General features: G+C 36.3%; 3 protein-coding genes across 6 annotated transcripts in view; 2 read left to right on the forward strand and 1 right to left on the reverse strand.

Moving 5' to 3' along the window:
* Positions 1–2,254: 2,254 nt before the first annotated feature.
* LOC139980267 (A.superbus venom factor 1-like) overlaps positions 2,255–27,649 on the reverse strand; it is a 54,838-nt gene continuing 29,443 nt past the window's right edge. Inside the window, exons 29-35 of the mRNA XM_071991807.1 lie at positions 11,922–12,009; positions 10,501–10,684; positions 9,042–9,128; positions 6,842–6,919; positions 5,140–5,223; positions 3,988–4,138; positions 2,255–2,982 (exon numbers count right to left, since the gene is read on the reverse strand). Of these exons, the coding sequence (XP_071847908.1) occupies positions 2,877–2,982; positions 3,988–4,138; positions 5,140–5,223; positions 6,842–6,919; positions 9,042–9,128; positions 10,501–10,684; positions 11,922–12,009 (778 nt within the window). The 3' untranslated portion in view covers positions 2,255–2,876. The remainder of the gene's footprint in view (positions 2,983–3,987; positions 4,139–5,139; positions 5,224–6,841; positions 6,920–9,041; positions 9,129–10,500; positions 10,685–11,921; positions 12,010–27,649) is intronic.
* LOC139980270 (uncharacterized) lies at positions 13,798–27,567 on the forward strand. Of its 4 annotated transcripts, none has more exons than XM_071991815.1 (6): positions 13,798–14,141; positions 17,791–18,061; positions 19,471–20,426; positions 23,114–23,177; positions 24,661–24,825; positions 25,776–27,567. In XM_071991815.1, exons 2-6 carry the CDS (start codon positions 17,809–17,811, stop codon positions 25,850–25,852), a joined length of 1,515 nt encoding a protein of 504 aa, XP_071847916.1. In that variant the 5' UTR covers positions 13,798–14,141; positions 17,791–17,808; the 3' UTR covers positions 25,853–27,567. The 4 variants fall into 4 exon arrangements, 3 of the variants coding, with proteins under 3 accessions (XP_071847916.1, XP_071847915.1, XP_071847917.1); XR_011797492.1 differs by lacking the exon at positions 13,798–14,141 and having other exon boundaries at positions 17,740–18,061; positions 25,776–25,910; positions 26,353–27,567; XM_071991814.1 differs by lacking the exon at positions 13,798–14,141 and having other exon boundaries at positions 17,741–18,061.
* On the forward strand, positions 14,933–17,632 carry LOC139980269 (uncharacterized). The gene has a single exon (XM_071991813.1). It carries the CDS (start codon positions 14,948–14,950, stop codon positions 17,495–17,497), a length of 2,550 nt encoding a protein of 849 aa, XP_071847914.1. The 5' UTR covers positions 14,933–14,947; the 3' UTR covers positions 17,498–17,632.

The following is a 27,649-nucleotide window of genomic DNA, read 5'->3' on the forward strand; positions in this document are numbered from 1 at the left end:
AAACATGCACCTAACATATTTTGCGCGAAAATCGTCTCGAATGTTACCAAATTTAGCAAAAGGATGAACGTTTTCGTCAGCAAAATGGCTAAGTATCTAACGATAAGTCATATAAACGTTATATGTATTACATATGCATTGTTCATGCATAAAGGTCACGTTGGGCTGCCTCAGTACTGCGCAATAAGTGTTTATTTTCGGAATTACTGACCACCCCTTATACTGTTCCAGTGTGCGAACGCCGTTTGATGCACACATCAGTCGCACATGTTCGGTTTATAGGTTTATAGGCTCCAGTTTGGTGACTACGGTTTGTCCTTAAGTTGCCAAATGGTTTCCGTTTGCTCCTTGAATCTCAAACATCGGTTGTTAAAACTTCTACCCAAATATGCTAGGTAACTCACACAATATTTGTCAGCCATATATAGTCCTGTTTTACTGCCTCATGATTTATCTAATCTCACAATCATATCGAGGTAATAAACGGATGATTTGGATTCACGAAGAGCAATGAAAAAGGAGGCAATATGTTTGTATCAATTCACCTAAATATTTGATTATACAATTTCACATGTAGTTTAGGCCACCTTGCTTAAAGTCTCTTAGTGAACCATTCACCTTGCAGTAGCTGTTGTATAGTGAAATCGTTATGACGATCTATTGTTTCATATCAAAGATTTATATGGTTAATGTTTATTTCCAGTTGCCATCGGAATTTGATTATGCGTAATATATCAATCAGAAACTAACATTGAAATATGTCATATTATTTCAGAGGTCTTTCTTAATTGTTTCATTGCAAGACGTTAGGTAAATAACACACCTCGTATTATGTTGACAAACTCCGGTGCAATTTTACTGTTTTAAAAACTTTCCTGCATTTAAATACAGAATTTGCCCCTACTTGATACTACAAGTCATAGTTTTACTTAATCAACATGATTAAAGTAAATCCAAACCCCTCTTTAATCGCATTCACCCTAGTTAATCCTTTCAATAATGTTTAGAGAACAAGTTACAAAACTGGTTTAAAAGGTGAGTTTTGATGTTGATCCACTTCCCCATATTAACCTGTCAGCCCATTCACTAGCTGTTGTGAGTTTCGTCTCAGATGACGTGGATTCAGCATTAAGTTGAAAATCTATACTTTTAAAGTAAATTTTATTTGTAAATATGTGAAATAATTAAGTATTTTTGTTAATTAATTAATGAGATGTCTTCTTTGTCGTCTATATGTAGACCTAATTCGTTTTAAGAGCCATCTAAAATAACAAAGACGCCTTTATATCATGAAAAGTTCATATTCGCGTATTTATTGTTATATAAATCGGCACATTTTAAATGTTTTTAATATCTTCGTCAACTTGCATTCTCAAAGAAGATTTTTAGTACATATTCTTATATTTAGTACATGATCATAGAACCATCCCCTAAGAGCGTATGTGCCCAAATGCTAAAGGATAGTTGCGACATATTGCTAATAATTTAAGTAAAGTGTAGCATAAGTTAATCTTCGTTAGCCGAAATAAAGATAAACTTCATATTGAAAAAGAAATGCGCTTCGTAAGAACACCAAAACATGCATACTTTGGTCTCGTTCTGCCAACACATACTTTCAATTGGTCGTTCTGCGTTCAACTTGACGGATAGGTACAGAGTGCGTCAAAACAACGGATGCTCCTCTTGCAGTTTTAGATATTACTCTGTTAAAATTCTTTTAATAATTGAAGTTAACTTCTGTAGTAATTAACGCGTCACATTCAGTTTCTAAATACGAAATCCGGCAGAGAGAAACAGATCGCTTAAATTGTTTAGGAAATGAAAACTTTTTAAAGATTCTTTTGAAGTCTTATTGTAACCTAATTGTGTATTGGACTTTTATACAGTACATAGGTTGTATTAGAGAACGTGTATGCATATACTTTTATGTAATATCTGGTGCGTTTGTTAATGCAGTATGCATGCGTAAAGCTTAACCAGCTCGCTTCCAAGTATATAAGGGTAGAATTAACAGGAAAGCTACCAACTCATGTTAATCAGCATTCTTGAAGCATTCAGTGCAAGGCATACAGAATTTGCTATCTGCAGGTTAATTGTGACGAATGACGAGGAAAGATATGAGGATTGAGGCTTTCGGGGCGTTTGGGCCTTGATAGATACGGGGAAAGGAAATGTCGGTTCCTGCCTGGAATCATGGAAATTTATATTTACCCCTTTTGCAGTTTGTTTGAAAAAAAAAGAAGCTCATAGAAAATAATTTTGAGAAACATTACTTTATTGTCAAAGACAAAGCTATATAACTATAGCACTGTTCATGAGATGTTTAGCCTACTACTACCACTTACACATTTAAAAAAGCTCGATTAATTAGTTTTCAAAAAATCATCGAATATCTACTTCAAACTAATAACTAGAAGTATAGTTAATTGATGGCGAATCACTTCATTAAAATTCTTTAGGATGTCTCTTGTTCCAAAGATTTCCACCTTCCGGTTGCAGTTTGCAATCTCGCTCATTGGTCCCAAAGTGATACATATCCTTAATTGACCTTACTTCTCTTGATATATCCTATTCATGGGATCAAACAAACGACAAAACGACATATTGATTTATAGCATGGCGACATTAGACTTAAAACAAAACTGCAGATTATTTATTGAAAGCAATTCTCCGTTCTCTTGTTATAAGAGGAAAATACATAAAATGAAATCTAGGAAAGTTGTAAGACATGCTACCCGGCTAAGTTTAACTCTAAAATTATGGATAAAAGTGATTGGAAAAATAGATTATTAATAGCAATACCAGCTGCCACATATTCTCTAAATAATTTTAATTCCAAGTTGCTGCTTCAGGAATTAAAATTCAACGCGTTTCAATTAGTTGCAGCCACTGTTACCATCGCGGATAGGTATTCGGACTTCCCTGTGATATTTATTTCTCCAACGTGTCATGATTGAATTGTTGTCAATGACGTAGCGATACCTACAGATAAATAAAAACAGAGGTTTAGACGGTTGGTGGTAGTATAATGAGATGTTGTGATACTGGACCTAAGCATTTGTACTATACACCCAATAAGTAGTGATTACCATCCACAAAAGTATATATATATATGTATTGCAGACAACGCTTACATTTCTAACCAATTAGTGAGCTGTTGGCCTTAAAAATAACTGCAGACATGTTCGGCTAATTTTATTACTTTTGAAACTAAAGGAAAGTTTTCTCTTCATGATATCAAAATCTCATGTCTTATTAAAGTAAAGCACGTAAAGATATAGCCATGTTACACTGAAAAAGAACCACTTGCGTACCAGCATTGAAGACCACACTGTATTCATATTATTCGTGGTAATTCTGGGAACAAGGCAATTTTCCTATGTGTGATATAACTGTTAGTCGAAATGTTACTATCACAAGCATTATATATAGTCATGACTTATTTCACAGAGTATCCCAGTGGTAGAAAGTACGACATGTAAATTGTTATCTTATTATCACATAAATGAAGATTTTGTTTGAAACACTAGACATTGTTGATGGTTACTTATTCCCACCAGACAAACTGTATACTTTACTCAAATACATTTATCACACGCCTATATCTTTTCTACTAAAATGTTAGCGGGTTTTCCTTGAAATGTTTCAAAAAAAGTTCACAATTAGACATCATAAATTCAACAGACAGACAAGATTAACTAGTATGGTATTTCCCTAATGTTGCGGTTCATTAATTAAGTAACATAATAAACTTACAATGTATACCAGTATTTTGTCCATTATGCCTGTCTATTTGCAAGAAAAGTAGCTACAAATATGCTGTTAAGAGACATGTCTTCGCAAATGTGTAAAACAAATTCAGTTTGTCAACGGACAACCCATCTAATGAAATTCAAAGTTCGCCTCTTGTCATCGTTATATATATGTTACAGTATTACGTAACATAACATATCATGTTATGCTTCGTTGGCATCTACATACACTCACCCTTTAACCGCACCATTCCCGTCTGGTTTTGTATACTCCAATGTATTACTGCCAATTAACAAGTACTGCCTAATTCTTATATCGGGACAACGACAAGCTCTGCTGAGCCAGAACTCACGAGAGTCATGCATATGGACATCTCTTTCATCACCTATGGAATCGAAAGAAAGGCTTGTAATTAGATATCATTTTCTGTGGAATTCTGGAAACATCATACGAACGGCAGCATTAGTTAAAACCCTTGATGGTTGAAATGTATAAATGTCTTCAAATATATACAGAAAGTTAAGCTGGCGCACGTATTGGACATCATGAGATATCGCAGAATTAATTTCAAAAAATTGTGTTGATTCTGTGCAACTTCGATACTGTTATAAAAACTAAAATCAGACAAATCATAAATCGTACCAAAATCAGACAATTTCGATAGCAATGAGTGTAGCAAGTCAACACATGGGCTGCGATCGTTTATAACATCTGGTTTTTGGTTCCTGTGCGATTAAAGTCTTCTTTTTAATCTTTTGTGCTTATTTAATTTTCTTGGTTTCCATTTAAGGCTATTGTTGTCAAATCCACAACTATACTCACTGCAACGTGGAATTGATTTCAATGCTAACTTCTGGCTGCAGATTCAAGTTTACAGATTGCTTTGGTATCTGTCGGTTGTTTCGCACAGTATTTCTATAATAGTCGTTGCTTACTATTACAGAGGACCATCCAACATATAACGAAGTTAATGCGTTGAATGGCAGCAATTAGTAACCAAATTATACCAGCAAGTCTAGTTTTGAACTGTACAAATTGGGTTACCACCACTAGCATTTTATAACACAATATAGCATTTAAATATTGTTGTAGTAATGTTGAATTTCCTCCATAAATCCGTCTGCAAATGTCTTTTTAATACTGCATAAACATTCAAATTATTAATTGTCGGCACAGCGAGTGGTAAGTTATAGCCTTTATACTTTCTGGTTTATTTTGAAGTAATTCAACGTTTGAATAATGCTGTGTCCAAAAATGTCAAGGCAACGAAAGTTTCTCTTTCGAATGTAACTTAATTAGTGCTAAAAGATGTTCATTTGGTGAACGAAACTATATATTTCGTACTACTTTTAACGTATATTTCCTCCATTTGTCATTTGTCATTACCTCTCTTAATTGGATCCAAAATAGTTGCGTTGACGACTTTGTATCCGTCTTCCTCTCGTATGTTCGTAACCTGCAAATGATACACTAGAACGAAAGAACAACAAAAGACATCGAAATATTATGAAAAAATATATTGGACATGTTTTGAATAGACTGCAGCAGGATAAACAAACACCATGGTACTGTGATAATTGTCAATATTTTGTATATACAGTCAAAACGCTAATAATTGCTAGTCAAACTCAAGTGTGCGCTACCATGCTATTTGTTGCATCATCACTACTTGCAAGCATCGAACTAAAGGATAAACTTTAGACAGAATTTTAGTATCGATGGTTGATAATCCAACGAGAAATGCAATAATTTCAACGGATGGTTTTAATGTGATCGGTTTTCAAGAAGTTCACTTTTAAAATATTTTAAAAATGACCAGAATATATCATTCGCATATTCTGATGACTCAACCTCTATAGCAGTACTGGATCTGAGACCACATCTCCTTGAAAAATTAAGTCGTATATTCTGATGACTCAACCACTATAGCAGTAATGTATCTGAGACCATAATTTCTTTGACAAATTAAGTCGTACATTCTGATGACTCAACCTCTATAGCAGTACTGGATATGAGATCCTAATTTCTTTGACAAATTAAGTCGTACATTCTAATGACTCAACCACTATAGCAGTAATGTATCTGAGACCATAATTTCTTTGACAAATTAAGTCGTACATTCTGATGACTCAACCTCTATAGCAGTACTGGATATGAGATCCTAATTTCTTTGACAAATTAAGTCGTACATTCTAATGACTCAACCACTATAGCAGTAATGTATCTGAAACCATATCTTCTTGACAAATTATGTCGTACATTCTGATGACTCGACCACTAAAGCAGTAATGTATCTGAAACCATATCTCCTTGATAAATTAAGTCATACATTCTGATGACTCAACCTCTATAGCAGTACTGGATCTGAGACCATATCTTCTTGACAAATTATTTCGTGCATTCTGATGACTCAACCACTATAGCAGTAATGTATCTGAAACCATATATCCTTGACAAATAACCTGTGAGTATCTTCTCGTTCACTGTAAGGTGCTAGTGAGAAGTTACTCACTGTCATACTCATGAGAAGTTGCCCACAACCTTAATGCTATCTACTAATTAGGGATTTCGATTACTCACTGTTGGAACAAAAGAATTTACTCGGGAGGAATCTTAATTTCTCACTTGCTCATAGTTGAGTTTGTTTTGAATACTCAGACTGCTCACTCTTTAGTAATGTCAAGTTAATCTAGTTGGTCACTATGCATTTAGCAAATTAGATTAATGGTAAGGTATTGCGGCCCGTTTGCAGACTCGTTCCGCACGTATATATCTCTCACTGGTCTAACCATTAAAGGTATCTCCACTCTTTTCTGGTTTCTCACATGCGCTGTGTTGAAACTGTTGACTTTCGGCAAGCGTTGCAATACCAACAACCACTTGAAGATTGTTTTCATTGGTATATAATGATAATGAATATAATATATTATAAGTTTGAAATGAGAATTCGTATCAGATGTTTAATACTGCTTTTTCACCCACGGCCAATGTCGATGCTGTGAGGATTGCACACAATGTCTTCAGTGATGATGACAATTAAGGCATATCTGAGACAGATAAAAAGATCTTGTGTCAAAATATACTTTACCATATGTTTGAGCACTAACACACGCAGCGATCAATAGTTCACCAGTATCCGGTCTATCAAAACAAGGAGGGCATTCACCTTGAAAGAAGATAGAAGAAGATGATGAAAACACACGTAATCCCAAAGAACGGTTCTGTACCAAGTTAGCTTCATAATTAGTGAATGAATTCATTCCAAGAAAAGACTGATCACTCCGAACACTTTCAATGGAATTCTCACATGTTTGCAGTTAAGAGTTTATTTTATATTTATAAAGACATATTAAAACTGAAGAGGTTAACTCATAAACATCTCTGCAGAAGATCAACTTTACGCCGAGTATAGCAGTTTACTTCGATCATTTCAAATGTTTAGCTTTGATGACAGAATGATATTCTTATCACTCTTCATTTGCAAAGCTTTAAGAATTAGAATAATCTTGTTGGTTCAATTGATCGATTCAGCTCTAATGGAGGCATTACCTGATGTTAAAGAATGACCATATACCTAGAATAACCTAAGAATGACATTAGGTCGATATGTAATAGCCAAAGACAAAATTATATTTTACATTTAATGCTGAATCTTTGCAATACTTCTTTAATGAAAAGTATATATATGATGACTTCAGCTCCTTACTGTAAGCCAAATTTTGAATATTTATCCATTGCTTTAAAAATTAGAAAAATATTCTAGATTTCTAATGTACCATGAACACGTTTTTTGTGTCCATATGGATGTTTTCATTTTGAATCTTGTGTTGCATCTGAGGTACTAAATACGACACAATGGTCGATGTGTTACACTAAGTAGTCCATGCTAATTAAATTGATGAATTCAGATGTTTAAATGGTCATTATATATATATATATATATATATATATATATATATATATATATATATATATATATATATACATATATATATATATATATTATTTGTGTGTATATGTGTGTGTGTGATGGTGTAGACATTCATATGGACAGAAAGAAGTATTTTGTAACGGTCTACAAGATGTCAAAAGTAGCTTTGTTTTGTAGCTAGGTCATCCTTCAAAGGAGAATACTCCTCCTGAAAAATGGAGTAGTTTGCTTTATTATTGCACTATTGAACTTTGAAATATCAAGATTAACATCATTGTGATCCTTTAACTAGTAAGTAATTTATCACTGGAAAGACTGTTCATTAACTATAAAAACCATTTGCAAGATGCATATCTGAAAAGCTGAATAAAGGCAAACAGTTTCTGGATTTTGAAATGCAACATTTACTATATATATATATATATATATATATATATATATATATATATATATATATATATATATATATATATATATATATATTCAAGCTACTTGGATGTCAGTATCAATAGAGTATAGATTAATTTACATCAACTGGAAAATCTGTTCTGAGATAACCAAGTTAAGAACGTCTATGTGGTCTGATCTGCATTGTCATGCCATGTTGTGGATTGTTGCCCCAATCTTGTTTCTTTGCTTGTAGGTATACCATTATTGTATACAAGTATAGATAATACAATGGAAGTATGCACATCTCGTAATTAATCTACCAATTATGTTAATGAATTGAATTGTATTTTTCAGGTAGATATAGAAGAGATCGTGGTACATTTTAATGAAGCACACTGTTCCAGTTTTCCTCATTTTTAATGTGCTTTCGTTACAAGTCATGATTAAAAGAAGTGTGACAAACTGTTGTCTAATGTTTTTATCACGGGATGGACATTTACTCCGAGAAGGTATATTTGCCTTGGTACTAAACTGATGTGGTGATGGTGCAGGACTTTCCTCGAGAACTCTATTCGAGACAACCCCGCTCCCCCTTTCCCCCTTCCGTGCCCGCCTCCATCATAATAGATGCAACCGGAGAAATTACTTTCATGGAAAATTTCCCCTGAATGATACAATAATAAAAACATTTGATTATATTCAAATCAGGAAATCCGATTCAACTGAGCCAATTAGAAGCACAATGGACCATTCATAGAATCGATTTACCTCCCTACAACCGGACTAATTATTCACTAGTGTAGAAAATTACGTGGGAATGGCTTTAACCTGTCGGTTAGGATAGTCAGTGGATCCCGTGAGGGTGTTTTATAGGCCTACTGTCACACGAGGGGTACAAACCTGACTTTTACATCACACATGAAATAAATTTCCATCAGCTCAGCCTTTATGACATGGATCGACTTACTTGAAATACAAGTACATTCGTCATCGTTACACAGCGTCTGTACTACATTTGAACCTTCTCCTGTATAGAATTGTATGCACTCCACATCTATAAAAGAACAGATTGAAAAGATCATTAAAAAATAAAATTATGAAAACTCACTTCGAAACTAATGTGTGATATTAAAATATGCCTATATGATATGAACTACATGCTGTTAATTGTTGACATAAGTTGCCAGTTTGAGCATGATTAAACGTTAAATAGCAACCATCATGATCATTATTCAATGATATAGCCCAATTCAAGTCCTATTAGACTCTTGGAGACGTCTGAATAATTTGTGTAACAGCTGCAACGGACATTGCAAAGTTACACCTGTGATATCATCATATACGATGTGGAGTTATGATATGAATTAATATAGCATACGATATGCATATGATATGATTCGCCGCCTAGAAAATAATACATTAAATGTGTTTTGTGGAGTATATGTCTACATAACTCACATATGCAAGGAAACCAATGTTCACACACACGGTTAACCTAGCCGAGTTTGTACACGTGCGTCATTACAATTTTACAGAATGCAGGCCTATATACTTCCCTATACGTCAGAACGCTATACATAAACTTACATATCTCCGTATATAAATGCGGGTCGCTTGCGCGGCCCAATATGGAAGGACCTTTCGTTATATTTTATGAACACAATGATGTATATAAGGACAAAAATAGTTCTTCTTGCATTTGGCAGAGTCGGTCGGAAATAAATGAAACATTTACTGAATTGGATTTGATCATTTGAATGTGAAAAGCTACTACTGTTATTACTCAAGACGACATATTTGCATTTTATGGGATTTCTTGATTGTGGTTTTCGTATTGAAACGTGGCTTCTCGTCTGAAGCCGAAACCCGAGGCATCCTTTCTCTTAGAAGGGGGACATCAGGCTCCTCACTGACAACCAGACAGTCCAGATATGGGTATCTCTGGGCAATTAATGACCCGAGAGCAATCAAATTAAGGACTAAGGGGTTTATGAGGCGAACCCCGGAGCTCTGCAGTGACGCTGCTAGCCATCATCGCAGCGTGTACAGAACTGACAAACACACGTGCAAAAGCTATGTGCACAACTAACGCTACATACAGCCTATTACGTAACAACACAAAAATATGCATAGGGTGCAAACTACAAAATTTGGCTTCACTACAGTATTATTGGATTAGACTATTGAGAAGTTGGGAAGTGCATGGATAGAAAGATTAAAAGACCATGTAAGGTTATATGCAAACGTGAACTCGAACCTTATGCCTGGCAAGTTGTGGCAACCATACATGTTTAACGATTTAATTCATTGGAATTGTATTCCATGTGTAGCCTAGTGTAGATACGAGGAACAGAAGCAATTTACAGATACGTTTAACTTAAAATCAGGAAAATCATCACGCTTTATATGAAGTATTAGTTACTAACCTGGATCGTAATAGTCATACACTCTAACAGCTGCGTGATGAATGTTGGTGACGTTGAATGCACACGTAGCCTGAAATTCAAAGCTTATAGAGCCTTCGCGTTGTATGGGAAAGTAATCAGTATAGAAAATAACTGAACGGTCTGACACTTCATATCTTGCGACAAAGCTATTCTCTTTTACGACCTGTTATAGGTGAGAAAGTTGCATGGATGAAGTTAACATATAACTCAGATAATGCGATCGCGTATTATAGTTATATCCATGAATACTTACACAAAAGCTTACAAATATTAATTATTACAGAGATATCGGCATATATTAGTACCACGAAAGAAATAATTTACTAGTATTAGCCTGAAAGTTGGTATATGTATAACACGAAAGAAATAATTAACCACTTGTGGCGATATGTGATTTGATTTATAAAAGTATTATCACATTTTCAATTATAGCAATCATAATTAAAACAAAAACAGATATAGAATATGCCACGCGCCGTTCCTGAGTAGCTGTCCATGAGTTGCAGCAATTTGTGAATGAGTTGAAATTCCTTTGAAAACTTATTGGAAAAGATGGAAAGTTTATCGTATGACTATAGGCAGTCATAAGTCGTAGATCGACAATATCGTTAAATGTACGAGAAATCGATTTCTGATGAGTTGCGCACAACTGACAATTTCCGTTTTCTCGATGTTTCATTCAAGTTCTATGATTATGATTTGACGAAATCGGCATATGTCAAATTAAATTGACACCTGACATTTTCTAGCAACTGTGAAAAAAAGCCTCCCAGATTGCAGGAAATGGCCCTTCCCGAGCTTGAAAAAAAGACTTCTGTGCGTTCTCCCTTGTCTGTTTGTGTACCCGATTAATCTTCTGAAAGACATTTTTGAAGTATGTTTCATTTTGGTTCTTATTTTTTGCCATTTTTTTTCCTTAGTCCTACTCCTTTTTTTTTGGCGCCGTGAATATTGGTCCGGCGTTCGCCGGACCTGCCGTACCTGCTCCGACGCCCCTGGTTTGTTGTCGATATTTTTAAACCCTTGTCATGCAAAAAGAAATTGAAACGTAAACCATTATGAGTAATAGTCTCTGCTCAAGAAACTAGTTCAAAGACGGTAAACGTTTTAAAATTGTAGGTTTTGTGATTTATTCATATTTCTGTAGTTTGAGGAAACTGCTGAGGATGTTCTTAAAACAGGCTTGTCTAAATATGGCCTACGGTATACTCTCACTATTAATGAGATGTTTTAAACATATACGCTGGTAAAAACATAGCTACCTCGTTCATGCAGTCATAAATCAAACAATGATATCAATAATACTGACGCATACTGAACTTCATGCCTCCGAAGAAAATATTACAAAAATAAATTGACATTGGTTGATTTTGTCATAACGAGTAAATGATCAACATTACCTTTTCGCAGCTCGTCTTATTTGGAGTAAAACCTGTGAATAGTCCAAAATCTATAATACCCATGCTGGTGTTGGTGTCGCCCAAATAGCTACAAAATTCAGAACGTGCAGGTATGAACGATTTAGTTGGAGGAAGTAACTTGTTTATAATTAACACCGCTACACATAAACAAAAGAGATTTGCAATGTGTCAAATTTGGTGCTATAGTTTGGATATTATAGTCTAACTGCTCATTTTATCAACTAAATGAGCCTTAACCGAACAAATCATTTGTCTCTCAACAAAGACACCTAATGCTTTGAATTCTTACCATTCGAGAAACAGGATTAAATTGTACTAATTGCATTGTGAATTAAATATTCCCAAACTACTGAATACGTAGTTTTCTATTCCACAACCATCATGTACAATTTTATCATTTCTTTATGTGCCATTCAAAAGTAATTTTTACCTACACTGTTAAAAAAAACAGTGATTTTACGTTCGAATTTCACCGTAAATATAACGGCGATTACCCGTTTTCACAAAAAAACGGCAAAATATTGGTGAAATTACGAAAGAAGTTCATTTTACAACTTTTTCGGCGTAAGTTAACAAGAAAAAACGTTTTTACTAATTTACGTTACTATTAACGTTGAATTACGACAGACATACCACGTCAATTTACGATTCCTAACAAAAATAACCGTTTTTGCAGGCCTCTGTTTGTGTACATAATGGACAACACTATAACTGACCCCCACCCTTACCTATTGTACATAAAAAAAAAGACAATTCCGTTTCAGTTACCTCCATACACTACTTAAATACAATAAAACGTTTTGGTTTCTGTCTTTATTTAAAATACATTATAATACTATTTTCCATAAAACCTCTCAAATTTATACCCATGTACCATCTTTACAGCAAGTTCCCCTTGGTGGTTTTTGTCAAAATATTGCAATTGGTCACTCCTATATCAATCGCAATTGAACAGAGGCTTCATAATATCCATACAGGAACGGCGTCGATTTTATAGTTGTATGTTTGGATGGTCTGGAGGATGGTGGTGGGGTGGGGGGGGGGGGTGGTCGTCAAGACATTTGGCACCTTTACGACCAGCTTCCCACGAAAGCGTGGAAGAGACATGTACTAAACGCATATTTCTAAAATCATGAAGTACACGATTGCATTCACTAAAGTGACACTGAAAATTGTTAAAATGATGAGTTGTTCACAAATAAGTCAAAGTAACAAAAATCTTAATATTCTCCTATATATTGAAGAGATCCGCGAAGTCGAAAAAACCCCGATGCAAACGAAATACGTACAGCTATCTGTAGATACTTTCCTATAGGTACAGTAATAGAAAGTCCAATCATATAGGTTTTATGATACTGGATAGGAACAGGTGGAATGAACCCCCCCCCCCCCCACCCTCCCACAAACGTAATTGGTACATGCAGTTGCAAGAGGCTTCCAGTAAATTGAGCCGTAATAATGAGGTTTTTGTACACAAAATGTTCAATTTTGTGCGACAATTGGACACATTTTTCTAGACTTAACAAAGTTTTCTATTCAGAGGTAAACTTTTACCATCAGTAGAGCCCAGCTTAGCACTATACGTGTTTGTTTCCACTGGCAAATTGTAAAATGCCGGTATCTCCGCCCATGTTTTTTGGCTAAAATCTCACCTGCTCTAAAAAGTAAGCTCTGATCTGATTGGTCCTAAATATACCGATCAGTGATTGGTCTTAAATTATTGCGCCATCGTTGTTGCGTTGTACGTGGAGGTTGAGAACTGGCGGCAAATGTGTAATAATGTTTCTACATTTTTATTTTAAACATTATCTTTAGATAACTATTTTCGATATTATGAACAATTCTGTTATATAGCATACAATTTTACTAACAATATTTAATATAAATAATTGTTGCAGATGTTCATACGATATAACAGAGCAAGTTTCATCATATATGATTTTTTTATATGATATGTTTCTACTATGAACTGTGGTTTAGTGGAAAGTTATCGGCATTGGGTATAATCAACGCACATTGCACGCCCGGCCCATCGTCGCGTCGGTTATATGCACTGATCTATACACTCAGTGGTTATATGTGAAGACGTTGACTCGGATACCTCGTAAATTGTAATTTGTATGACTGACGTTTCGTCGACCACTTTCTTCTTTTCAATAATATTTTGGTGGCGCTCACTTCAACATTTGATTAATTCTCGTGGGTAGATTTTTTGGATTTTTTGTTTGTGTTATGTAAAATATATTGGGAAAATATAACAAAGGTGTAGCTAGTATGACTATGAGCCTAAGTAACCTACCTAGCCTAACGATTCAGTGTAGCCTATAGCGTTGGCCTAACACACGTCCGGCAGGCTCATTTTAACGTAAGCAAGGGCAGTGCAGAAGTAAGCTAGGCCTAGTCTAACGTTACACTAGGACGGCTCATGCAGGGTCATAGAAAAGTTAGATTAACACTTTCTAAGTTAACGTATAACAGTGCATACAATAATATTAATAGATCACACCAGTTAGGGGATAATTCATATGTTTTACCCTCGGTTAGCAGCCTAGCCTACCTTTGTAAAGTTGTGTAATTCATTGTTTGAATTTGATACCGAAGTGAGGCCTAGTACTAGTAGTAATAAATAGCAAAAGTGACCTAGGGACTACAATGTATTTCAGAAACTTGGGCAGTAGCCCAGCCTATACCCATTCACCTACACTATTGTTTAACCTTTTGATGCAGGCCAACCGCCTAGCAAGGGTAATTGGTAATTAAATCCTCATGTTGAATCGACTAAATTACAAATGGCAGAAATTCAGTCTGTTACTAAACGTGAGAGGCCTAGACCTGTTTGTTTGTTGTGCAATATTAGATTTGAAACTATAACAAAGTATGTTCAGCATTCTAGGAGTCACAGACATGATAGAAACGTTTCGTTTACGTGTTATATTTAAGGCTGTGGTCAGGTTTGTCATTCTTACAAAGGGCTTACATGGCACATATCTAGGCAACATAGTGACATGGAAACATTCTCACACAGATATCAGTGTAATGATTTTAGTTTTCGGTGTACATTAGACTTTTGCCAGCGTGAGTGTGTCAACTTTCAGGAGCTCATGGCTCACCTAAGACAGCATATTGATAGTGGTCTGAAAGTCAATTGCCCATTTAAAGATTGTGGTAGACAATTTCACATTAAGTCTTCATTTTCTTCACATGTATCACGGTATCATAGAAATTACAATATTCAAAATGTAGATGCACAATATGTTATCAATCAGGCAAATGAAAGTCAATGTCTTGAAGAAGAAACTTCTTCACTATCTAGTGTCATGAATGGAAGCATGTCTGGACCAGATATAGTAAGTGATGATGAGGATATCAATACCAAAACTCCTGTTGCAGAATTTACAAAATCTGTAGCCCTTTTCCTGCTAAAACTCCAGTCAAAGAATCTTATACCAGAGTCGACAATTCAAGAAATTGTAGAAGAGTTGTACCTGTTGAATCAAATGACCTGTGAAAATTTCGAAAAATGTTTGAAAACAAAGCTAGATGCTTTGAACATACTGAGCAAAGAGGAAATAAATAGACTTGTGCTAGAGATCATTTCTGATGAAATGTCCATGTTGTGGTGCTCTCTTGCTCCTAGTCCTTTAACACCAAATATACAATCTCCAGATCTTGGAGTTTTGCGTTCCTCGTATACTCGGAAGTTGTATTTTACTCGTGAGTTTAATGTAATTAGTCCTGTGGCAATACCACTAGTAGAAAGTGTCTCTGGTAAAATGCAGTTTTGTCATTATGTACCAATACTTGAAAGCTTAAAATGTTTTTGTGAAAATAGCTCGGTAAATAGAAATATCAACCACACCTACCATTTTAGAGGAGAAGATGGTTTATACTCTGATATCCAAAATGGACATGTTTTCCAGCAGAATGACTTTTTCAAGAAATTCCCAACTGCTTTACAGATAATCCTTTTTCAGGATAGTTTTGAAGTTGTAAACCCTCTTGGATCATCCAGAACAAAACATAAAGTATTGGCAGTGTATTATACAATTGGTAACTTGGATCCCAGATGTAGGTCAATAATTGACCCAATACAACTAGTCCTTCTCTGTAAGGAAAAGTTAATTAAGCAAGCTGGACAGGAAATGGTATTTTCAAAACTTCTTACAGACCTGAAGTGCTTAGAAGAAACAGGCATAATACTAGATACAGGAGAGTTACTTAAAGGCACTGTTGTTTCAATTACTGGTGATAACCTAGGATCCCATTACATTGGAGGCTTCTGTGAAAGTTTTAATGCAGAATATTTTTGTCGTTACTGTAGTTTATCAAAATCCGAAATATGTGAAGGTAAACATTACATAGAAGGCCCTTATCGCACTAAAGAAACACACATGAGAACCATCCAGTTACTAGAAGAAAGTGAAAATGATCACATAGACGGTGTTAAGTTCAACTCTGTGTTTAATTCTTTGTCACACTTTCATGTAGCTGCACCAGGATTGCCACCGTGCCTTGGTCATGATCTCTTTGAAGGCCTCGTAGATTATGATTTAGCCTTGTTTATAGATTACTTCGTGAAACAAAAGTGGTTCACCTATGACTTATTGAATGAAAACCTAAATAAGTTTCCATTTCATGGTCCTGATGCTGCCAACATGTTAAAAGCTATTTCAAAGGGAAAGAAAATTGGAGGACAGGCAGTACAAAATTGGTGGTTCCTCAGATTTTTTCCACTAGTTGCTTTCAAAAATGTAAAGGATGCAGATGATGCTGTATGGCAGCTTTGCATAAAGTTAAAAGATATAGTGGAAATTGTTGTTAGCCCCTGTCTTCATGAATCTCAGATTGCTTATCTCAAAGTTCTTGTTGAAGAATATCTGGAAGAACGAACAGATTTGTTTCCAAATTGTTCTTTACGCCCTAAACATCATTTCCTAAGTCACTACCATTGGCTCATTACCATGTTTGGCCCATTGATAAGATTATGGACATTGCGTTTTGAAAGTAAGCATTCTTTCTTTAAACGATGTGCAAGATATAGTCAAAATTTCATAAATATCACCTCCACTTTGGCACAGAAGCATCAGCTATTACAAGCATTTTGTTCTAATGGCCAGTTGTTTCCAGAGCAAATACAACTTTTGAAAGAAATGCCATTTCATGTAGATCTGTATTCATTGCAGATTAGACAGGCAATATTTGAAAGCCAGATGGCGGAAACAGAAGGTTGTTCAGTTTCTGATGAAGTTTTGATGTTTGGCACAAAGTACAAAAAAGGGATGTTTCTTTTATTAGCAGGTGATAATGGGACTATTAAATTTGCCTCATTGTTGTTAGTTCTTCTTTCTCAAGGATGTGTCTATTTTGTTGTACGGAACCACTCCCACCATTATCTCTCAGATTATGGGATTTATGAAATTGATACCTCCTTAAATGAGTCAGTTGTTACCTGTGTACCATTTAAAATCATTCTTGACCACTATCCTTTGTTAGGGTATAGGGTTAATGGTGTTACAATGGTAACTTTAAAACATAAGCCAGCATTGCAGATTTAAGACACATACTGACAGTACATATAGTAGGCTAACTATAAGAAAAAAGTGCTGTAAGTTTGTCTCCATTGATTTGAAAGTTGGTGCAAGAGAATAAGGCATCAAAGTTAAGATACATGGTAGCAACTAGCAACAAATTAAGATATGTGTAGAAAGCAGTTTATTATTGTTTGAAATAGTGCCCAACACTAGTTGTGTTTTTTTAATTTGTAACGAAACATTGTGCATTAATTCAAGATACATTTCATACAGTAGTGGGCTTCGCCAGTTATTTAGAAACTTCTTGAACATTTTAGATATAACACAAAAACAAGATGCAGTCAGAAAATTCACCTAGTAGTAGCGACAGTGACACCATCAAGCTGTCTGAAATAGAAGATGCAATTCTGTTTGTGCTGCCCAAAATAGGGGCAGTCAAACTTGCTCAGCTGGTTGAGACTTTGATAGACCCCCAGATGGTTGGTGTTGTGTCTACAGAAGATCTACAATTTGTGTTGGAAAGTGATATCAGCCACATACTGACTGCAGTAGAAGTGAGGAAACTGATCTGCAATTGGAGAAATACTGGTAAGTTGCATTTTCTAATTTAGAGGTATGTTGTATTGGCCCCAAATATGCCAGATTTTCAAATTCTTTATCAGTTTTCATTATCACCTGGAGAAAATTTACCTCACTGGGACAATTTGTCATCTTGTGTGCTCATGTAAAATGTCTGAGACCAATTTGGAGAGTAGCTCGACCACCAGAAAAGCACTTTTTGAAAACTAGCTAATATAGCTTGCTATAATTTAGGGCCAATACAGATTTTCTTTAAAGTAAAAGAATGTTAATTTCTCAGTAAGTTGTAATTTCCATTTGCCTGCAATGTTTTAAATGGCCTTACACAAATCAATATTATATGCCAAAAGTTTGCAAACCAATAGACCTATATGTCTGTATCTCAAACAGATCTTTACAATGCAAATTTGTAACTCATAAATAACTAATAATTAGGACTTGACAGAAAATGTGCCCAACATTGCAATAGCACTATTTATCTATGGCACAAGACATTGCTACAGTAAAATGGACCTCCTGACTACAGTAACCTCTGTACAGTACTTCATTGTAAGCATCATAGAAACTGTGTGGAATGGGTTCCTTGTTGACGATCGATGTAACTACACAAGGAGTAGTGCAATATGCTGCAATGTAGACAGATTTTGCACTCACCAGCGTTGCGATTCACCACTGACATGATATGGGGGGGGGGGGGGTAAAGCTATCGGTACAATGCTATTCATGGTGGTGAATGTGTGCTAGACCACTGTATAATAGCTCAGTAAGTTCCTAACTCAAGATTGTACAAATTCCTTTCAATAGATAATCTAGTTAATAGTAAGTAACTAGTATACACAAATTGCAAGGGTTGGGAATACTTAACTTCCTACATCTGATAAAACAGCCTGTCATCATCCTATTGTTTTTGGTGGTAAAAGGTCATTTGGGTTCACCAGGGATCAAGTTTTGAAACCTAGTATATAGTCTAGTAAATTAAGTATTTATTTTCAACATTGAGTACAAGTGGCCTACTGTTTTGCTAGAGGTCAGTTGAGATTCAAGATGGTCAAATTAGGAAAACATTGTAAACAATATATCCCAAGAAGGGAAGCTGTTCATCCTATACTGTAGCTGTTCATGGCTATAGTCTACAGTATGTCACATTCATAAGATTATTCTTCAAGCATCATTGAAACCACAATGCAGTATTGCATTCTGGTCTTATCTCGGCATTGAATCACAAAGTCATTTGACTTTCCTGTTTAACTTTTTTTCATGATGACATGTTAGCTTTCAATGAACATTATTAATTAATATACACAATGCAGTAATTCTCTGATGTAAAAAAGACATTTTTTAACCAGTTTGTGTGTAGTAATGATAGTCATCCATTCCAATTTTCAGTGTTTTTAATGACAAAAATCTCTGTTGGGCAGGTGTGAAGATTGTGACGCAGACGACAATGGGAAAAAAACAGATACAAAGCTCAGCATCATCTGCACCATCATCTTCGTCAGAGTCCTCAGTTGATCAGGAGATTGCTTTTGGTAGGAATCAAACTTGGGACATACCCTGGCATAAAATGCCACAACAATTGACGGAATCACTGACCAGAAAAAAACGACCAACACCTAGACTGCGAAAAGAAATGATTAGAATTATAATTGATCATTTTCACAAAGGACCTTCTTCTCTACCTCGAAAAAAGCAGTTAAGGATGCTGGCTCAAAAAATAGTTGCAGAGCACCCTGAGTCATTTAAAGATGATGTTGGATCTGGCTACGATAGTTTGTTGGCTCAATTAGTTAATAGGGCAGATAACTTGTCACGACTGCCAGGTAGCCATCCTTTCAAGAGAGCGTCTCAGAGTAATGATAGTACTCCCCCCAAAAAGAGAAAAACTGACAGCTATGGCTGCATTAGTTGGCAACCGGATACTTTTCCGGCTGGGGAAACTGAAAAAACACAACAGCAAAAAATGGAGGAATTGCAAACACTCCACAAATCTGGTCAGCAGGGTGCTAATATCAAAGAACTAATGAATCTGACCTATACCAGCCAACGAAACATGATAAACAGTAAAGACTGTGTCCTTGTTGAGCTCATGGAAAAGTGGCCATATCTCTTCGAGGAGGCCTACCTGCTCGATCATTTCAGTACATTAACTGGAGTAAACTTGAAGGAGAAAGTGGAGGAGTCAGCGAAAAAGAAGATACCAACTCTCTATAGGTTCTTGGAGCAGCAGGCATCTACTACTCAGAGATTAAGGCAGACCCTGCATTCTATCAAGGATGTGATGGAAAGTAATGGTGACAGCTTGCCAAAGATTATTGGTTCCTTGATTCTGCTATGCAGATACTTTGATGATGACACAGCAGCAATTTTTGTCAAAGTAAGTTGCATATTCTTCAGTAGTTATCGAACTGTGAACTGAGACAGAAATTGTGCTTTTTTACTTTCCCTGAAAATGTGCCACTGTCATGATCTCATTTTTGCTTGTCTACTGTAGGGCAATCAACTATCCTCTCCCAGTAGATTAAAGAAAATTCCATCTATATATGAGTGAATTAGCCTTTTGGGCTTCAAAGTTGCAGAATGGCTCCTAATATTTCGAATTGCCATTTGACCTCATGTTGCACAATCATATGTAACCCACCTTTAACCTTTCATGAAACTTGGACTCTGTTCACTCACAATCTGAACAGAAAACAAGTTTATAACCACAGAGTATATACTGCACATCTGTAACAATACAGCAGTACTTAAAATATCTTCAGGTGGCCCCTGGTGTTTATCATATGTAGGGGTCAAAGAGCAAGTTGGTGTTGCATAAAGTCAAAGGAGAGTTAATCAAACCTAAAATGTTGTCTACACTGTACAACTGGTCCTTCTTTTACCCTTGAAGCCATTATATATATATATCAGGTGCGTATCCAGGGGGGGGGGCGTTGGGGGCGCGCGCCCCCCGGGTAAGAAAAAGAGAAGAGAAAAAAAGAGAAGAAAAAAGAGGGGAAAAAAGAGGAGGAGGAGAGGAAGGAAGGGAAAAGAAAAAGAAGAAAGAGAGAATAAGGAGAAAAAGAAGGAGTAAAAGCAAAACGCGAAGACACCGGGAAGAGAAAGAAGAACAGTGACATCATTACAGCGCTGAAGGGTAGCCAGTGACGGATCAATGATTTCGTAAAAGTGTGACTCACCCTACCCCTTACACCGACAACTCCAATTTTTGACGTTTCCATTTTCCTCTCTCACTAATGATTTATATATATATATACTATATATGGTCTATCATAACGCGTGTGTAGAATTGTGCTATGAAACCAACTGTGGCTGGTCTCGAACTCGACCGTGTCGTCGGGGAACATGACGCATTTTGGGATGGGGGCGACCGCCCGCCCCCCCCCAATTCAGCATTTTTTTAAATGATATCGCAAAGTAATTTCAAAATAGAAAGTGCTTAGAGGCAACTTACAAGGCCTGGGAAGTGTCATTTCCAGCGATCTGGGAGACATTTTCGGCCAAAATTTGCTTGTACGCTTCGCGCCAACCTATGGTGGTGCTACGCTTAGATAATTTGCCTACAGGCTTCGCCCCTCCCTTGGCAAATTCCTCGCTACGCGCCTGTTCGAATTTGTTACGCAAACAGCAGATATCACATCATATCAGTGAGCATGAAGATGGCGTTCCAGGATGAAAAGCCTCAAAACTGTCCGACTTGCCTGAAAAAATAACCAAAAATTTTCGCGCGCGAAGCGCGCGTTCAACGTGTTCATGTCAATATCATATAAGCAAGCATCGGTTATTACATCGCATGCCATCATGTACCGTACGGTCCGTTCAAATTGCGCAGTATACCGCGGGATGCTAATGTAAACAACGACATGTCTCATGTAGATGTATAAAAAGCATGGAGGTCCAATTATGTCAAAACTCTCTTTTACATTAGTAATGGCGAATTAGGGCCTGCACCCCCGCCGCGCAGTGGCGGAGCGTCCATATGGTCAGGGGGGCGGATGCCCCCCCTGACGGACTCAAATGGACTGCTGGCGCCTTTTTCAGCTCTTTACCACTTTTTACTTATTCTAGATTATTGACTTTTTTATTGCGCTCTCATCTACTTATTGACATTTCTCACATTTTGTTCGTGTAATTTGGCGATGACACCTTATTCTTCCTTTATCTGCAAATTAGCCAGGCCCGGAAAGGGTCATTTCCGGCGATCTAGGGAGTATCTTTACTCAAAAATTTCCTGTACGCTACGCGCCAACCAGTGGTGGCGCTCCGCTTAGATAGTGTCGAAAGCGCCCCTTCAGACCATTCTCGCCACTCCTGACCAATACCCCTAGCTCCGCCACTGCCGCCGCGCCTCCTACGCCTATGTGTGTAGTGTTAGGTTTCTGAAATATCTGCTATTTTTTCATTTCCTTCAACCAAGTTTTATAATAGCCGTTAAAACAGGTTTTAATATTTGTACACCAATGTGTCTGAATTTTCGAAAATTTCTGACCAACATTCTACATCACACTTCCCTCTACTCGTGCAATTTTGACCGGTCTGTTAGGGGTTGAAGGAAGTTTTTTCTATATTGGTTGTCCATAGATGAAATTTTGTACAACATTATGGGTATGTTTACAAGTGAGTTTATTCACGAGAAATGTGAATTTTCAAATTCTGAACAAATATGGGGCTTAAAACCTTGAAAAGTGGGGCTGACGGGTATTGTGGGCCGCGCCGTAGAATAACCTACAAAAGCAAAGACCCACAGGAGATCAGGTCGAACATGATGTGTGCCGGGTTGACAATCTTCAAAAAGGTTATGGATGGAAAAAAAAAACTATTAGGAAATACTTGGTTCTCAGGCAAAAAGTGTACATCTGGTTGGTCATTTGAAGCCCGAGAAGTGCCGTTTCCGGTGATGTGGGGGGTTTCAAAACAAGAAATTTTCTTGTACGCTGCGCGCCAACCGATGGTGGCGCTCCGCTTAGATAGTAATTCGCGCCCCCCGGGTTTGAAAATCCTGGATACGCGCCTGTATATAGTGAGCAGAAGTTTCAATAATTACTACTTTTATTTCAATTTAAGAAACCTGGATCTCAAGCTTCTGGGGAACTTGCTTTACCTGGCACCCCGTGTGTTGTTACAGCTGGTAAGTGACATTATTGCAAAGGGGGTAAATATCATATTTTGGGTATTTTTACCAGTGTCCTGGTAGTCAGTGCCAGGGCCCAAAATAGACGGGGGCGAAGGGGGATTCGCCCTAGGAAGTTGAAAAATCGTCCCAGAAAAGAAATCACAAGGGCAAAAAAAGAATGCAAATACCGCTAAAATCGCACTCCACATGTACTGCTCAGTACAGTCAACGGGCGCCGCACATTTAGAAGATGACACAAGACTGAAAAAAATCACTGAAAAACACTCTGACTGCAGATCCTTTTGTTATAATATAGCAGCTTGGTTTGTACGTATGCTCAGACACCATCTAGCTAGCTGAAAAAATATCGGTTCCTTGCGTGATCATTTTCGCAAACCAGTGTATTTTGTATTTTTTTTCTCCCAGCTAGGTGGGTGTCAGGGTACCTGGAAAAAAATGTTTTACCTCGTGTTTCAAGTTTTTCAAGAAATTACATATTGGATGTCATAACAAATGAATTATATTCTCTACTGACAATGTTTTCATGTTCAAATACGTAGGTGTAAGATAAGGTATAAAACCTTCCTCAATAATTTCTATTTGTTTTTTTTCTTTCATTAACTTGTTAATAACTTCATGTAATAAACATTACTACAGTAACATCACACTGTTCCTGCTGCTTATGCTTGCTCTCCACGTCTATTGGATCAGACCATATAAATATTTAATTTAGCTCTTAAACAGTTGTTATTACTTTTATCTATTATGCAGGGCCAGGGTTCGCATTAGCCGCGCGATTCGCGCAATTTGATCGCATTTGGAATAAAATAATTAGTAAAAAGCCACTTGCAGTTGTTATTTTTTAGTTATCCCCTCTTTAATCCAGAAACATCTCATAAATTCCTTGTCAGCCTTCTCTTCTATGAAATAAACGAATGAATAAATAATATTTTCTTCCACATAGTAGCCTAACACCACACTAAGTCAATGGGAAATCTGCCTAACCATTGGTTTGCAATTGTTTTTTTTGTTTTTTAAATCACACTTTGCGTAGGATTTGGGTAATAAATTAGGAACCGGGTATGTCGCTCAGGATAGGTACCTTGGTTATTGCTGTTATCCGTGACAACATGGTAGCCTAACACCACACTAAGTCAATGGGAAATCTGCCTAAAAGTACCCGGGTACCCAGATATACCGGACAAACAATAAATTTTACTGATAAAATGTTGTAAAGTGTAATCAAATTGTTGCTACAATTTATACAGGAGAAACAGCCCTCGCAAAACCAAAAAGGGCCCCCGTCATCAGTAAAGCAGCCCAAAAATTATTTGGAGCCCCTCCTGGTACTGTAGATATTTTTTATATGTAAAATGTGCTGTATACTGTAGTTAAGTCATATAAAAAACATAATAGAGAAAAGTGGTCAATTAAGACAATTGTTTTTCTTCATGATCAAATATGGCTACATAGTGTGATTGCTTTTCTTCCATTTCAGGAGAACCATGGGAAGCAACAAGGTTCCAAATTGCTGTAGACGGGCAGTTCATCACAACTGTAAACAACCCGATAGATGCTCTGTGTGTGTGTGGTTTTGTGCGTTTTATGTATTCAACCTTGAATACCCTGCTAACGCATCAGCTACTGCCGAATTTATTCAAAGGTAATGTTGTAGTGCTGCTCAGTGAAATATTATAATAAGTTGTTGAACTAGGCCTTCAAATTTCATTTGGGGGGGGGGGGTAGGGCTAATAACTGTTGACAGGAACCTATCTGAATCCATACTAATTTGTTAAGGTTAAACTAGTAAAGAGAGAAGTTTTTATGGGGAATATTTCTATAAAGATTTGTGCCCTGTGTGTTATCCACAAATTGCTTTGTATCGACCAAAAGTTACACTGGTGAGGATGTCGATGGGCACCATTGATGTAACATTAGTATTGTAGTGTGGACTGGAGTAGTCATTTCATTCCCACTGAGGTACAAATTGGCAAAGGAACCTGTGCTTTCAGGGTGATGCGCATAAGTGGAGGGGGTGACCCGTAGTAAATAGATGAACCCAGATTGATTATGGTGATCATATCATGATTAGTAATGAGTTCCCTGGGTCAAGCTTCAATATCTTGATGCAATAACTTTGCAACCTATAACTTTAAATTTCTTCAAAATTAGTTTGGTGATATTAGTAGATAGCCTACACATGCTGATGTGTGTTACAATTGATATCATGCATATTTATAAGGAGGCTGGCTTAGCATTGTTTCTGAAAAGAAAGTTTTGAGTGCATGGAATTTGCTTTTGTTACTGTAATACTTGATTAAAAATCTTCCTGTGAATGTAATAAATGAACAGCAGCAAAGAACAATAAAATGTTTTCATTCCTGCTGACAAAGATATTCAATAGGCTTTTGAATACACCCATAAATAGGTTGCTTTGCACAAATGTGCTTAAATGTGGAATGGTCTGCAGATTTAAAACTTTACATTCCCCCATAGTTAGTGTGTTCCTGGGCTTGATGCATTGGGCAAATCTGGGATCATCACAAAATTGTCTTTGAAATATACTACCCTATATATGTATGTATAAGTAATGGTTTATCTTTTCTTGACCAGATTCATTGTTGGAATTAATCCACCTGAAGGAAGAGGCAAAGCAGCTAAAGGAAAGTCCATCCACCCAATTGTGTTAAGGATCAGTAATAAGTTGAAAGACTTTGAAAGTGAATGGAGCATATAAAACTTAGAAGAAGGGATCAGTATGAAGTGTGGTGAGGGATCACAAAACTTGAAAAGAGGAAGGCATCGAACTGTATTCTCCTGAATTTCTCTACAGTGGTCATGAGATTTACAGGCAGTGGTCAATTTAAATGTGCTCTTTAGTTTGAGGCCACAGGTAACACTCCATCTGGGGTCATTATACTGTAGATGTTAGTCAGTCATCACAGTATTTTGTGTCTTTGAGTTGTTGAGAGGTTTAGGAAAAAGTTATGATAAGGCGTTTACTGCATATTGGTTCTGATTTAACAGTTTGTTTATATTTTCATTAACTTTTGCAAGTATGATGCTTGATACAGTTGATATTTGGTCATAATAATCTGTAGGCATTTTAGTTTAGGATTGTTCTTTGCATGATTGAACTTGATGCTCCACATTCAGTGTGTACATATTAGTGGTTGTGAAACTTAGAGGCAGGGATCAGTATGAAGTGTGTTGAGGTCTCAGGTAACACTTATGTTGTATGTGGTCATTATAGATGTACAGTATGTGAGGGATCACAAAACTTGTTGAGAGAGTTTAGGAAAAATTATTTATTAATGGTCCATGAAGTTTTGATTCTGATGCTGATGCAAATTGGCTCATCTTTGTAATAGTTTTGTTGATATTTTATGAACTTCATATGTTATAATGCTTGATATAGTTAGAAGTTAATCCACCTGGCAGAAAGGCAACTCAGCTATAGGAAAGTCCATTCGCCTATTGGTGTTAGAGATAGGTAATATGTTGAAATAGTTCGTAAGTGTAATATGGAGCATATAAAATGCTTTTCAAAAGAGAAAGGCATCGAACTGTACTCTCCTGAATTTCTCTACAGTGGTCATGAGACTTACAGGAAGTGGTCAGTATGAATTCATTAGGTGTCACAGGTAACACTCCAAGTGGGGTCATTATACTGCAGATGTTATTGTGCGTTCAAACATTTGCTGTCTTTTTTGTTGAGATAGGTTAGGAAAAAATTTATGAAGCTTGATATAGTTTTAGCAAATATGGTGTAAGTTGACATCTTCAGAGACATTGTCAGGAGAATGCTCTGGCTGTTTCATCTTTTTCTCCCTTCCTTTTTTCCTGTATTGGAGCAGTCTGCGGTTGTGCTCATAATAGAACTTTTACCTTGTTGTGTACTATCACAGAAGGGAAATAAAAGAAGTGCAGTAAAACCACACCCGCACAGAGGCATTGCTCCCTAATATATTACATGCCTATCACCCCACCACCCCTGATGAAGTTAAATAGATTTTTCTCCTTTAGTTCTGTTCAACTTTGCAATGTGTGAAAGCCATTAAAGGATTTAATACTACTTTTCTTTAAAAAAAAAATTCATATTTCATCTAACAGAAACTTCTGAATAAGTGGGGGTTTCATTGTTTTATAGTTTCATGTTGAGTGGGTTACTTAATTGAACACAAATAACAGTATGTTATAGCATTTATTGTTTGTTCCTTCATTTATTTGTTATTATCTTTTGTGCTAATAGAGACATATTTGTAACTGAATGATTATATTCATTTGCCTCATTAGAATGATTAATATGTTTTGTTTGTGATAGGTATCCAGTTGTTTAAAGGTCTTGATTGTATATGTAATTGCATGTGACATGATTTTGCCTATAGTTGTAGTAGTTTTTTTTTTTAAACAATTTTCAAAGTTTAGCTGCAGAGCATTAATTGAAAAAGCCTGTTGGTCAGTTAGGTAAAGGTAAGATGTAAGTT

The sequence above is a fragment of the Apostichopus japonicus genome, chromosome 14, assembly GCF_037975245.1.
Source record: "Apostichopus japonicus isolate 1M-3 chromosome 14, ASM3797524v1, whole genome shotgun sequence".
Taxonomy (NCBI): domain Eukaryota; kingdom Metazoa; phylum Echinodermata; class Holothuroidea; order Aspidochirotida; family Stichopodidae; genus Apostichopus; species Apostichopus japonicus.

Coding starts and splice junctions, on each gene's coding strand:
- LOC139980270 (XM_071991815.1), top strand. CDS start 17,809: ATGCAGTCAGAAAATTCACCTAGTAGTAGCGACAGTGACACCATCAAG. Junction 23,178..24,660: donor CCCGTGTGTTGTTACAGCTG/GTAAGTGACATT, acceptor CTTCCATTTCAG/GAGAACCATGGGAAGCAACA. Junction 24,826..25,775: donor ACTGCCGAATTTATTCAAAG/GTAATGTTGTAG, acceptor TTTCTTGACCAG/ATTCATTGTTGGAATTAATC.
- LOC139980269 (XM_071991813.1), top strand. CDS start 14,948: ATGGAAACATTCTCACACAGATATCAGTGTAATGATTTTAGTTTTCGG.